The sequence below is a fragment of the Carlito syrichta genome, unplaced genomic scaffold (assembly GCF_000164805.1).
Source record: "Carlito syrichta isolate Samal-C Ts95f unplaced genomic scaffold, Tarsius_syrichta-2.0.1 Scaffold289261, whole genome shotgun sequence".
NCBI lineage: Eukaryota > Metazoa > Chordata > Mammalia > Primates > Tarsiidae > Carlito > Carlito syrichta.
Genome location: NW_007233357.1, coordinates 155,049 through 167,774, shown reverse-complemented (window position 1 = coordinate 167,774; position 12,726 = coordinate 155,049). Strand labels below are relative to the sequence as shown.

At 37.7% G+C, this 12,726-nt stretch overlaps 1 protein-coding gene across 1 annotated transcript in view; it reads left to right on the top strand.

Annotated features, from left to right (window-relative positions):
* Positions 1-4,733: 4,733 nt before the first annotated feature.
* Positions 4,734-12,726, top strand: part of SIK2 (salt inducible kinase 2) — a gene marked incomplete at its 5' end in the record, with an annotated part of 36,648 nt that continues 28,655 nt past the window's right edge. Inside the window, one exon of the mRNA XM_021710506.1 lies at positions 4,734-4,899. Coding sequence (XP_021566181.1) covers positions 4,734-4,899 — 166 coding nt within the window. The remainder of the gene's footprint in view (positions 4,900-12,726) is intronic.

The following is a 12,726-nucleotide window of genomic DNA, read 5'->3' as shown; positions in this document are numbered from 1 at the left end:
GTACACTGGAATTTGAGAACCGTGATATTAGGAGAAGACTGGTAAGAATTGAAGGATTATACTGTCACCCCTAGAACTCACTGATCATTCCTGAAAGAAGGGCCAGATGACATATTCCTACATGTAGATGCATCTATGACATATTCTTGCCACCCCCAAATAAATTAAACCTGAATCTATTTAGTCCTTTATATTTGGATTCTAGCTCACAGGAAATAGAGGCGATTGAAGAATAAGTTAAACAGTATCATGAAGAAGCAAAGGACAAATCTGAAATGTAGGACAACCAACCTAGTTTCTTCCTAGTTCTTCAACCTAGTTAGTGGCATGGGGAAAGGGGCAGGGTGAGAGCAGGGCAACTGGTCCAGAATAAAAGGACTCCAGAGACAAAAATAAGCAAATGCAAAATGTTCCTCTTGTTTGGATTTTGATTCAGTAAGCCAACTGGGAAGATTTGGGTTTAAGACTGGGTGTTAGATGATATTAAGGAACTGTTAATTATGGTGGGTGTGACAATGGTATTGTAGTACATAAAAAAATATAATTTTTAAAAGAGAGATATATAAAAGTATTTAGGGTAAAGCAAAATGATGTGCAAGCTTGCTTTATGTTAATAATATTTAAAAAAGGAATGAGAAAAGGATAAATGAAATAAGTATGGTAAAATGTTCTTGAATTGAGGGGATTCATTATACTATTTTCTCTACTTTCATGTATGTTTAAGACTGTCATTATAAAAGTTAGAAAATTAAAGTTATCTGCAAATAAATGTACTTATTAGGACATATTTATTCTAGTTTATTATAGTGTATTGTAATTGCCTGTTTACTTGCCTATACCAATATTTCTCAGACTATCTTTTTTTTTTAATTGTCTGGGCTGTTGCAGACCATGATTTTTGTTAAATACAATAAAAGTCAATACCAGAAAAAGTGGCAATATGGGGAGAAAGAGTATATACAAAATATAATCTTGAAAGATTTTGTTATTAAAGTCAACAAGCATAAAATTACATTTCACTTAGCAATTAGAACACATGTAAACATAGGGGGGGAAAGAATTTTTTAAAAACTATGTGCATTCATCAAAAATACACACATAAGCTGTTAGTATAGAGAATTGCTTTTACACTCATAAGTTTGTAGTTGTAATCCTGATTAAATAAGGGTTTTAATGTGAAACATTGAGTGTGCTTTTTGTATGTTAACTTTAACTTTTTGTATGTTTACTTGTACATTAACTGAAGCATAGATTGGTAATAGTTAAGTTTTTGTATGTTAACTTGTGCATTAACTTGAGCATGATAACAGTACTTTTTGAAGGGCATGATGTATACCCAAACTGATTTTATTTGCAGCCACAGGTTTCTGGTTCAGTTACTTCTATTACTGATATCTCAGCAGATGTTGTCATTTTTAGAGATGCCTACAGCAGAAATCATAAATAATAGGGAAGATGATAGATATACTTGAATACTTGCTGAGATTTTCACTTAAATAGTGGAAGTATCACCTCTCTAAATAGTTTATCTCTTACTCTCTGGAATTTGTTGTCATTTTTCTCATACCGTGTTATGTATTTATTAACATGTGATGACTGCAGCTTTACATGGTAATTTTAGATTCGGACATTTCATGCCATTGTTCTGCAAACAGTACCCTTCCTGATACCAAGTTTCAAAGTTTTTCTTCCCTCTTGCCTGTGGTTGCCAATTTGGACTGATAACTTCAAAAAAACCAATACAGAATCCATTGTGCTTCTCTCTTTTTTTTTTTTTTAATGGATTGCTTCACAAATTTGCATATCATCCTTGCACAGGGGCCATGCTAATAGTCTCTGTGTCGTTCCAAATTTTAGTATATGTGCTGCAAAGCAAGCACCCATTGTGCTTCAGAGGGTTCCTTTTAGTTTGGGGTCTTTTTTCATAGAAATCAACTTGCACTTGTTTGTATTAAACCTGTTATGTTTCTATGTGTTCCCAAAAACTCACAGATCTTTCCCACTAACCTGCATTAACTCAGCATTTTCATCAGAAAAAGAATGTCTATCTGGAGAAGTCAATTATTTGTCCATGAAAAAGTTGTCTCATTTAATGGTACAGCTTATGTAGCATTTTATGAGGAATCTTAGGAAAGATTATTAACTAGCCAAAAGCTATTTCCTTACATAAAGCATGTTGCATTTCCCTCAGCAGCTTGTGTTTACTCAAGGGTCCATTCCGCCCTTTAGTATGGATTTCTCCGTTCACCCAGTGTAGAAGTAAGACTCTGGTTTACTCTTACGCATAGAAAGCAGATTGTCCACTTGCCAGTTCTTAAACACAACCTGTCTGACGAAGATTTGGACATTTTGCTTTAAAAATTCTGCATACTTGCTCTTAAGCGATCCTTTCTTCTCCTCCAGCATTACGGATGACTGCTGTGCAGGCTCTGTAAAGGCAAGGAGAGGATGTGCTGAGCTTACCGTCTCATTTCTGATACTAGTCCATGGAGAAGAATAGATAGAAATGGCTTCTTACATTTAAAGCCTGTAATAGATGGAGTATAGCATACTACTCCACATTTCTGTAGTACTGTAGATGGAAAAGTTCATGATTTCATCCACTTAGCACCTAAGTATTAAGTATTGTACGTATGATGATTGCAGGGAGCACAGAAGAGAGTTATATGGTCCCTGTCCTCAGAAAGTTTAAATGAAGGTATCTTTAATTCTTCAAAGCACAGTATGTCCAGGTGTGGTGGCTCAAGCCTGTAATCCCAACACTTCGGGAGGCTCAGGTGAGGAGATTGCCTGAGCCCATGGGTTGAAGAACAGCCTGGGCAACTTGAAGAGACCTCATCTCTACAATAAATCAAACAACTAGCTGGGTGTGGTAGCACACTTGTAGTTCCAGCTACTTGGAAGACTCAGGTAGAATGATCTCCTGAGCCCAGCAGGTCAATGCTGAGGTGGCCGTGAGCATGACACTACACCCCAGCCTGGGCAATGGAGTGAAACTCCGACTCAAAAAAACCAAACAACCAAAAATCACAGTATGTTAAAAGTTAGGACTGTGTGTGTACACGTCTGCATACGTTGGAATATTTATGATATATATGCAGATAATTGTGTACCTTGTGAGGCAGTATATGAAAAGTTAGAAGGAGTTCAGAGAAGAGAAGTTACTTGTACTTGAAGTGATGAAGTACTGTTTAAGAGCAGAGAGGCGTTTAGCTGGGGTTTTAAAAGGATGGTTAGGATTTCAGCAGGCATCTAATAAAGATACTTGATATAGTCCAGGCGTGATGGCTCAAGCCTGTAATCTCAGCACTTTGGGAGGTCGAGGTGAGAGGATTGCCTGAGCTCAGGAGTTCGAGACCAGCCTGGGCAACTTGTGAGACCTCATCTCTACAATAAATCAAAAAATAAGCCAGGCATGGTAGTGCGCTCCTGTAGTTCCAGCTACTTGGAAGGCTGAGACAGGAGGATCATCTGAGCCCAGCAGGTAGAAGCTGATGATGGCCGTGAGCGTGCCACTGCACTCCAGCCTGGACAACAGAGTGAGACTCCAACTCAAACAAAAAAAAAAAGATGCTTGATATAATGTTAAAAAAAATTCTGCTAAAAGCTCTAGTCCCACATCAACTATGTTTAAACACCAATTATATGAATTCAGCCAGATTACTTAATCCCTATCTTCAGCTTTCTCATCTATAAAATGGGTATTGAGTAATAGTTATAGTAAAGGATTTTAGGAAAACTAAATGAGATACTATAACATAAATATGCTTTGTAAACTGCAAAGTATTGTGCCAATGTCAGTAGATTTTAGAGTAAATATTGAGAAGGGCGTAGGCCAAAGGCATGAAATTTAAAAACAGTAAACTAGTAAACACCAGAGCAGAAAATGTATAAAGGTGACTGTGACTACTAAATAAAATTATCTTAAATAAGAAAGGATTTCAAGATTTTGTTGATCCCTCCCCCCTCAACAGATAATTTCAGAGATCTTTTAGAACTTCATGTGAAACTTGAATGAGTTATAATGTTTTGTTTTACTTAATTCATGTACACAGTATGCATAGAATTCATTTTCAGGTAAACTGCTTTAATAAAGATTGTAACATTGCACAAGATAGTGTATCTTGCAAAATATATTTGTCTTATAGTTCAGAGAACATGGCTGTCAATGACAGTGTTTGGTTTAGAGAACAAGTCTGCATGTTCTTCGGTAGATCAGAATCATTCCTTCCAACAGAACAATTATTGGGTATGCATTATTTAAGCTACTTCCAGTGGCTTAAATGTCTAATATATTGTTTTACAGGCAGTTTGTATAATAATTGCATGAAGACAGTGTTTCAGGAAAGAGGTCCCTTGTCTGATGAAATGTCAGCGAGTTTGTTCATATTCTCTGTTTTACATAAATTTTGTTTTTAGGGTGTGTTTAGGAGAAACACTCAATTTTTCAACAAAAGGACAGAGGGAGTGCTTAGGCATGAAAAACATTTGGGCTATACCGTGAATATTGTGGTCCTTGCTGTTGTCTGGTCTTGGGCTCTCATCGTTTATTTAGACTCCAGTGAAATATGATTGGAATTACTTCTCCAAAGGCAAGATACTTGCAGAACACCATATTATTTAAACACTAATCCTTGTTCATTTAAACAAAGAAAAACTTTGAGGAAAATAAATTCCTAATACTAAGAATGAAGTTATTTTATTTTGATGAGTAATTCTAAATTCTCTCTCTTATAGACTATCTTGCTAATCATGGCCGGTTAAATGAGTCTGAAGCCAGGCGAAAATTCTGGCAAATCCTCTCTGCTGTTGATTACTGTCATGGTCGGAAGATTGTGCACCGAGACCTCAAGGCTGAAAATCTTCTGCTGGATAACAACATGAATATCAAAATAGCAGGTAACTGGGACATAGCCGGCGCTGACACGATCAGAAGGGAGCCACTGCACGGGGTGTGCAGAAACAGACCTGCAGGCGCAGGAAACGGAATCTGCAGGTGCAGAGTCAGGAGCATTTCCACTTGAGGACCTCAAGCTTTCTCACAGTGTATTTTATTCGTGTCCTGAGTCGTGTGAAATTAAAAGTGAGAGAAGTAAGTTCATTATTAAAATATACAGTGACAGGGCTGCACCCAGGCTCTGATTTGTGTCCACATCCTCTTTGACGGGGCCTCTGCAGGGAGAGGTACATTTGTCTGAGCATGAGGGTGACGGGAAGAAGGACAGAACTGGAGAAGCAGGGCAGATTGCTGACACTCTGGCCTTCTCTTCTAACTATATCTGATGGCTGCAGTCAGAGACAGAAAAGACCAAGGAAATGATGGCAGTAGAACGAGAAATATGTGAGACACACACGTACCTTGCCTTGCTCTGTTACAGTAGGGTTTTGGTTTATAACGGAAACTGAGGGTAGGGATTGTTTTGCTTGTTTTCCATTTACAGTTGTAAAAATGTTTATATTTTAAATTCTGAGCTTCTTTATTCATGTGTCAAAAGTCTCATTCACTCAAATATGTGTCAGGTACTGTGCTATGATATGGGGAGATGATTTCAGTGTATACATATATCAGAATGTCATATTGTACACCTTGAGTATATACCATTTTTATTTGTCAATTATATTTTAATAAAGCTGAAAAAAGTTGCCATTAAATGGTACGTACAAACTGCAATAGGAATATAGAACACCAGTCTACCTGATGAATTGGGAAAGCATCACAGAGAAGGAATTATTTGGACTTAGGTTTGAGAGATGAGTGAAAGACTTGCCAGAAAGATAAACAAAAGTAGAATGTTGCAAGCAGGTAGACAGAGACTGGAAAGACGAGGAAACAGTTGCTCGATATTGGGTCAGTGCCAAATCTGTAGGTGTATGGGATTAATACAGGAGTAGCAGATAAGTAAAGGCCAGAATATGAAGGGTCTTGAATACTATGTAAAAGATTTTCGAGTCTATTCCATAGGTAATGGGGAGGCTAGCGTAATACATTTTAGAGGATGAATGGAGATTTGCATGTTAGAAATACGTCTCTGACAGCAGAGTTAAGGTAGATGGGAGATGTGGGGAAGACTGAAGATGAGAAGGTTCATGAGGGATAAATGCAATCATCCATTTAAGAAATACAGGTCTGAACCAGAGCAGCAGCAGTGGTAGGGGTTGAAGGTGTGGAGGGAAGGAGGTTTCTTTTTGAAGAAGAGAAAGGGCATGGGTTAAAAGCTTAGCAAAGTTACATGTGTTGGTGTTTTGTTCTAGGATCATTAAAGAGGAGCAGGGAAATATCCAGGTGAGAGGACCTGACCAGAAATTTATTGGTTGATTAGCTAGACTGGATACTCGTTGTAATCAGTAAGTTTAGGAAGAAAGCGGCTGCCTGGGTTTGCTGTATTGTGGCATAAAATATAAGATAAAAGCCTCTGGTTTGTGTGTTGAACAGATTTGTTCTGTGCCGTTAGTTTTTATCTTGGGTATTTGGGGAAAGGTAAACAGTTTTTACCGTTTTGTATTAAATACCAGTGTTATATCTGTTACAGGGTATGTAATGAATTTTTCATTTTATAGTTTGTGATTTTTTTTCCCTAATTGGGTTGCCTGAATAAGACAAAGTATTAAGTTAATCTGTTACATTCATATATGTGTGTACGTATACATACACACACACACCCACACAAAGATTTGTATTGATTTGCCAGTTTTTGTTGTGAAAATGCGGTATACAGAATTAGAATGCTTCCATCCTTTTTTTTTTTAATGTGCTTCACCTCTTCCATTTGTTTTTATTCCTTTATCTTCTTTTGGCTTTTCAATTTGGTCTCTTTCATTTTCATTCCTTTTTGCCAACCTTCTGTATTGCACTTCACGGGAATTTTTTGTTTACTCCTTTTTGAAAGCATTAGCTGCCCTAAAATAGTTTTCTTCAGAAAAATTTCTTTTCTTTTTTTCCCTTAAGAAGGGAAGGGGGAACCCCCTGCTTACCTTTACATTCCTTTATTACCAAAACAAAAAAATTCACAAAAACAGTAGCCCAAAGGAATTCTGGGAGTTTTTCTAGGTGAAGAAAGGCTAGAGATGTGAATCATATGCTAAAGGAATTACAAGGTGCTGTAACTAACATCTGAAAAGAAAATATCAAAGTAAGACATCAAAGTAGCTGGGCGCGTTGGCGTGTCTGTAGTTCCAGCTACTTGGAAGACTGAGGCGGAAGGATCTCCTGAGCCACTGCACTCCAGCCTAGGAAACAAAGAGTGAGACTTCAGCACACACTCACGCACACACACACACACACACACACACACACACACACACACAAAACACCAAAGAAATTGCAAACGCAAAACACAGAGTGTTGCTTTTCAGTAATAGCCAAGTTTTGCCTTGCTATAGCAAGCCTACTGTAATTTTGGCCTAAAATATAGGTGGGTCAAATCCGTGTTTCCAATGTCATTATTTGATGTCTAGGTTTTTGTTTTATTTGTTTTTACTGTTTTCAATTTTGTATTTTAGTATCTAAACTTCAAGACCTTCTAATTATATAGAGGACAAGTAAAATGTCAAATTCCTGAAGTTGTTCTCTCTGGCTAAGATGGTGACAACTAGCATTTAATTGAGCCTGACTATTTTCAGGTACTGTGCTACGTACTTTCATCATTTCATCTGCACAGCAACCTTTTTAGATGAGAAAGCTAAGATGCAAAGAGGTTAAATATCTTGGGAAGGTGACACAGACGATAAGTAGCAGATCTGGAACTCAAACCTAGGCCTCTCTGACCCCAACATCTGCTCCTCTGCTACACCATGTTATAATTTCCAAACATTATGTGCCAGTTCTCCCTCGGGGGTACTCCCCAGCTGAATTGTATATTTCATCTTTCCATGTTTATACATTTAGTGTCCCTGCTTCCATCCCTCACAAATAGACACACACAGAGTGTATCTAAATCAAGTATTTTCTTGCCACACTTCATTCTCTGTCATCCTTACTACTCTCAACCCCAGATTTTAGTGTATTAAACATCTACTCCTCCTGAGCTCTAAGTCCTTGGGATTCACACATTTCAAGACAAAAAGAGCAACAAAAGAAAAGCTTAATTCTGCTCATACCTCAAGGAGTTAAGCAAGTAAGAATCAGACCTTTAAGTAAATATAACACAAAAAGATCATTGTTTCCGAGGTCATGAGGCTGGGAGAAAGACTAACTCTGCCTGGAAGAATCAGGGAAATGATTAGCTGAGACTTGATTAACAAGAAGGTATCTGTGGTGGTTTTGGGATGAGGGGAGTGGAGAAGCGGGGGTAGTTAGGGGCGGGGTCCAGGGTGGCTCCTTTAGACAGATGCATTAGCATGTGCCAAGGCAGAAAGACCGGAAAGAACTTGGAGTGTTGAAGAAAGCTTCAGGTTTCAGCTGAGAGGAAAGGTAGGAAAAGAGCCTGCAGGTAGGCAGGGCCCAGATCACTCCACATGCCATAAAAGGCTTTGATGTGTTACAGTGTCTTTAGAGAATTTCAGCAGGGTATTTATTTTTATCTGCAGATGTTATAACCTTGTGATGGCCCTGCTTTCCTTTAAGAACATTGTCTTCTGATTGCTGAGAATTCTTGAGTTGTAAAGAAATCTCATACGTGGAAAAGATGGGGCTCCATGGAAAGAAATGGCAGGAACCGAGAATAAAATGCAAATTATTCCCTCAAATTATACATTTCTTGCTTTGTTTTGTTTTTTTTTTTTACTTATGAAGATCTTTTAATTGCTAACCAAGCTGAACAAATGAACTGTTTTAGCCATTTTTATGTTGAAATTGAGTGGAAGTACAAACCAAAACTAGGTTTAAATTAAACTATTTGTATTTATCAGACAGAGCATGGACTAGAAGCATCTGACATGGTTTCTTTTAATAACTATGGAAACCTGGCTTTCAGATTAGCCTCTAGTTTATCTCCCCAGTGGGTTAAAATTTCAGACATTCATGAGCCATAAATTTGCCTACACCTGCGTGGGCTCCTGGCCTTCTCCATCACCAGGTCCCAACCCTTTGTAAAGTTCCTGCGTCAGGACATCCACAGTAAGGAGCTGAATGCAAAACAGACTGGCTTCCAGGAGTTTCAGTGACTGCAAAACTATTTCCACTTAGCTATTTGGACTCTGGCTGTTCAGGCATTCAATTGAGAATAAATAGATAGAACATTGAGTTTTATTCTCCAACTTTCCCAGTCTGAAATGTTTATAACAAATACTTAGAGAAGGATAAAAATGTATTAATTACTTGGAGGAATTTTTCAGAAAATAATCACAAGGCAAACAGGGCTTCATGTAAAGAACACTGAGTTTGGTTAACAGTGCTGGTACAAATCCTGGCTGTGCCACTAGTAGCAGTGACCTTGGGCCAATTGTTTAACTTCTGTAGGCCCAGGTTGTCATATCTGTTAAAGATTAGTTAGTTTTTGAGACTGTAGGAATTGGTGATCATGTTAGAGACGGGGAGGCAATATAGGGTAGTAGGTAAGGATGTGGGTGCTAGAGTCCTGGCTTTGCCACTTCCTAGCATTGTGACCTTGGACACATTTCCTAACCTCTCTGTTCTCAATTTCCTTATCTGTAAAGGAGGAATGATAGTTCATATCTCATAGTGGTTATTACTTGAGTTAATATTTGCAGGGTACTTAGAACAGTGCCTGGCACATAGTACTAGTTAAGTGTATGTTAAATTAATTAAAGCTCCTGGCACCATGTAAACACTCAATAAAAGGGAGCTACTATTTATCTTTAATGTATAATTGATAGTATGTGAAAACAAAACCTTAAAATTTTGATAACCATATGACGCCCCTCCCCACCCCAGCTTGTTTTTTTAATTAACTAAGGCCTTAAAACTTGTTAATACAAATTTTAAAGGAGCAAGGAAAGTTTATCAGTTACATTCTAAATTGTCTGTGCTTGATGTAAAAGAAACTTTTTTTCTGAGAGACCTAGAATGTAATTAGTATTGAGTAATTAGCCCGATTAATCCGACTTGTGCGTCACAAACTACTTGTCTTTAGCCCAAGAGAAATGCTTCCTTTCTGGTTTGACGCAGTATCCCCTCATCTCTCATCACTGCTTCCAGCAACCTTCCTACTTACTGGAAGACCTTACGATAAGGTTTCTGTATATATAATTCCAGTTTTGTGCCCTCAAACTAAAAAAAGTATTCAGAGGCAAAGATTGGGTTTATTGGGAAATATTTATTACAAGTTTTCAATTTGTTATGCTCCTGCCATTGGCATTATGTAAAATGTAGAAAGAGCTTTAGATCAGTCAGCACAATGAAACTTTGTATCCTTCAGTCCTGCTTAGCAGGAACAGCAGTGTAAGGCTGGAATATACGGTAGCTCAAAGGGCTTGGTTTGACTGGTTTTTCCCCCTTGGTCTCCCTTCCGTCCCTTACCCCATTTAAGCTAAGGAAGATTACTAATTTGTTTCTTAGCTTTTTGAACTCTCTGATTGGACAAATAGATGTCTCAGGCTGGCCAAAGGATCACATTTCATCTCAACTGTGATGATCTCCCTCCCATCAGATAGGAAGAGTGACTGATGTTTGGAAATGAACTGTGCAACTGGCTTTTCTTGCTGGTGGGCAACAAAGTTTGCACTGACGTCAATGTTGGCTGATCTGTATTCAGTTTGTGCAGTGGGTCAGCTTTGTCTCTATTACGCTCCTGCCTTTCATTTGTCAGCTTTCATTTCCTCATAGTTGTCTTCTTCACTCCTATTATAATAATTACAAAGGATGTGTAACTCTTCAAGGCTGGATAGCTGAATTCTACTGGTAATTTTAGTAACGAGGATAAATTTAACCCTAAAGCCATCTGCTGCTCTGTAGGAGGATTTTTTAAATGATAAATTAGACATTATAACACATTGCTGGAGATTAAAAATTACCTTGGTTGTGTTGATTCCTAGAAATCATTTACTTTTTCTGAGCTTAAAAGACTAGTTTTTAATGTTGTGTTTGCTGTTTCCCTTTTTTAAAGAATAACTTAGTTTACCTAACGATTGCTCCTACTTAGTCTTTGTATTATTTAAATAAAAATCCTAATAGTATTTCATAATTCATTTTGCAACAGTAAACACTGACCAACTGTTTAAATCTTCCATATCTTTCTCACAGCCTCTGTTTCATTCTCTGTTTCTTGGCTACTCGGAGAGTGGTCTAGGGACAGCAGCCATGAGCATCAATTCAGAGCTTGTTAGAAATGCAGAATCTCAGGCCCAGGCCTAGACCTACTGAATCAGAATCTGCATTTTTGGCAGTTTCCCCAGGTGATTTGTATGCATGTTAATGTTTGGTTATTTCATTTCAGCAAACAGAACAGAATGCTGTATATTGTGCCCAGTTCCCACTAGACAGTAATCATCAGGATCAGGTTATTGATGCTGCATAAGACCCTCTTCTTCTTAAAACACCATCCCTTTGCTAATGAGGTTTGGGCACTGAGAATTTATATAATTTAGTAATGAAAGTAGTAATGCTTTTTGTTATCAGGAAGATACAGGTCAGTCAGTCAATTTTCAAAATATAGAGAAGAAAACACTAATAGCATTTCTAGCACTGTGTTCAGATATATCCATGTCAGTTAGATAAGAAGTAGAGGACTCAACTTTTGAGGCCCAGTTGATTTCCTTGAGAGTCAGTAACTGATCTGCAGTTAAAGATTCTGCCCCTAATCTTATCTGCTATAAACATTCTAGGCCGCACAGAACCCAGGTGAGAGAGAATATGAAAATATCAAGAAATCTCAAAACTATTGTTAGAATAAAACCTTAGGGTACGTGCCTGCTGTTGTGGGGCTGAGAGCCGGTATCTTCCCTTGAAAAGGACAAGGTGGTCTGTGGAGCGTGTCATGCATTCCTAAAATGAATGTAAGCATAAACACTCTAATTGCTCCCATCCATCTATGAAGGATGCTGTTAGCATAGTTTCTAATATAGAGAAAAGAAAGCTCTTACTTGCTAACTTCTGCTGGCACAGGGATAAACGAGGAAATATCTCACTTCTGTTTAATGTAAAGGATTTTTCCTGGGTCTATGACAGCTTTACCTCCAACTTTAAGGTTGGCAGTGTCCTTGGAACATTTGTGATTATAGTTTTTATCAGCTTGGAGTTCGAGGGACTTGTATTTGAGTACTGGCTAAATCACTTGCAGCTGTAGATACTTGGGCAAGCCAGTAAGCACATCTAGGGCCTAGTCTTGGTTTCTAAATACCATTCTTAGTAAAAAGAACCAGGGCTCCTTGGAAAATCAGTCAATTCAAAGCTGGGGCAGGGAAAATACAAGATGAGCGTGGAACATCTTCTGGTGCCAGAAGATAAGGACATGTATAAAAGAAAATAAAACTCTAAAAAGATGAGGGCACTTTGCCTACATGAATTATCTTCTCATGGCCAGATCTCAACCATTTGAGCATCAGAATAAATAACAACAGTATTGAATTATAACCTTAAAAATAAAACAAAATTTTATGACAGTATGTAATATAGCACTGTAATAAATAAATAATTGAAAGAATAAATAGAGGGGGAAGAGGACAATTCTTCCTTAGAGAGGACTTGCAATTGATGAGGTGATAGATTTGTTAATTAATGAATTGAATCATTTTAGAATGTAAATATATCAAAGCAGCACATTGTACCTCATAAATACATAATACGTACAATTACTATTTGTCAACTGAAAATAAAATTTAAACTAAGTA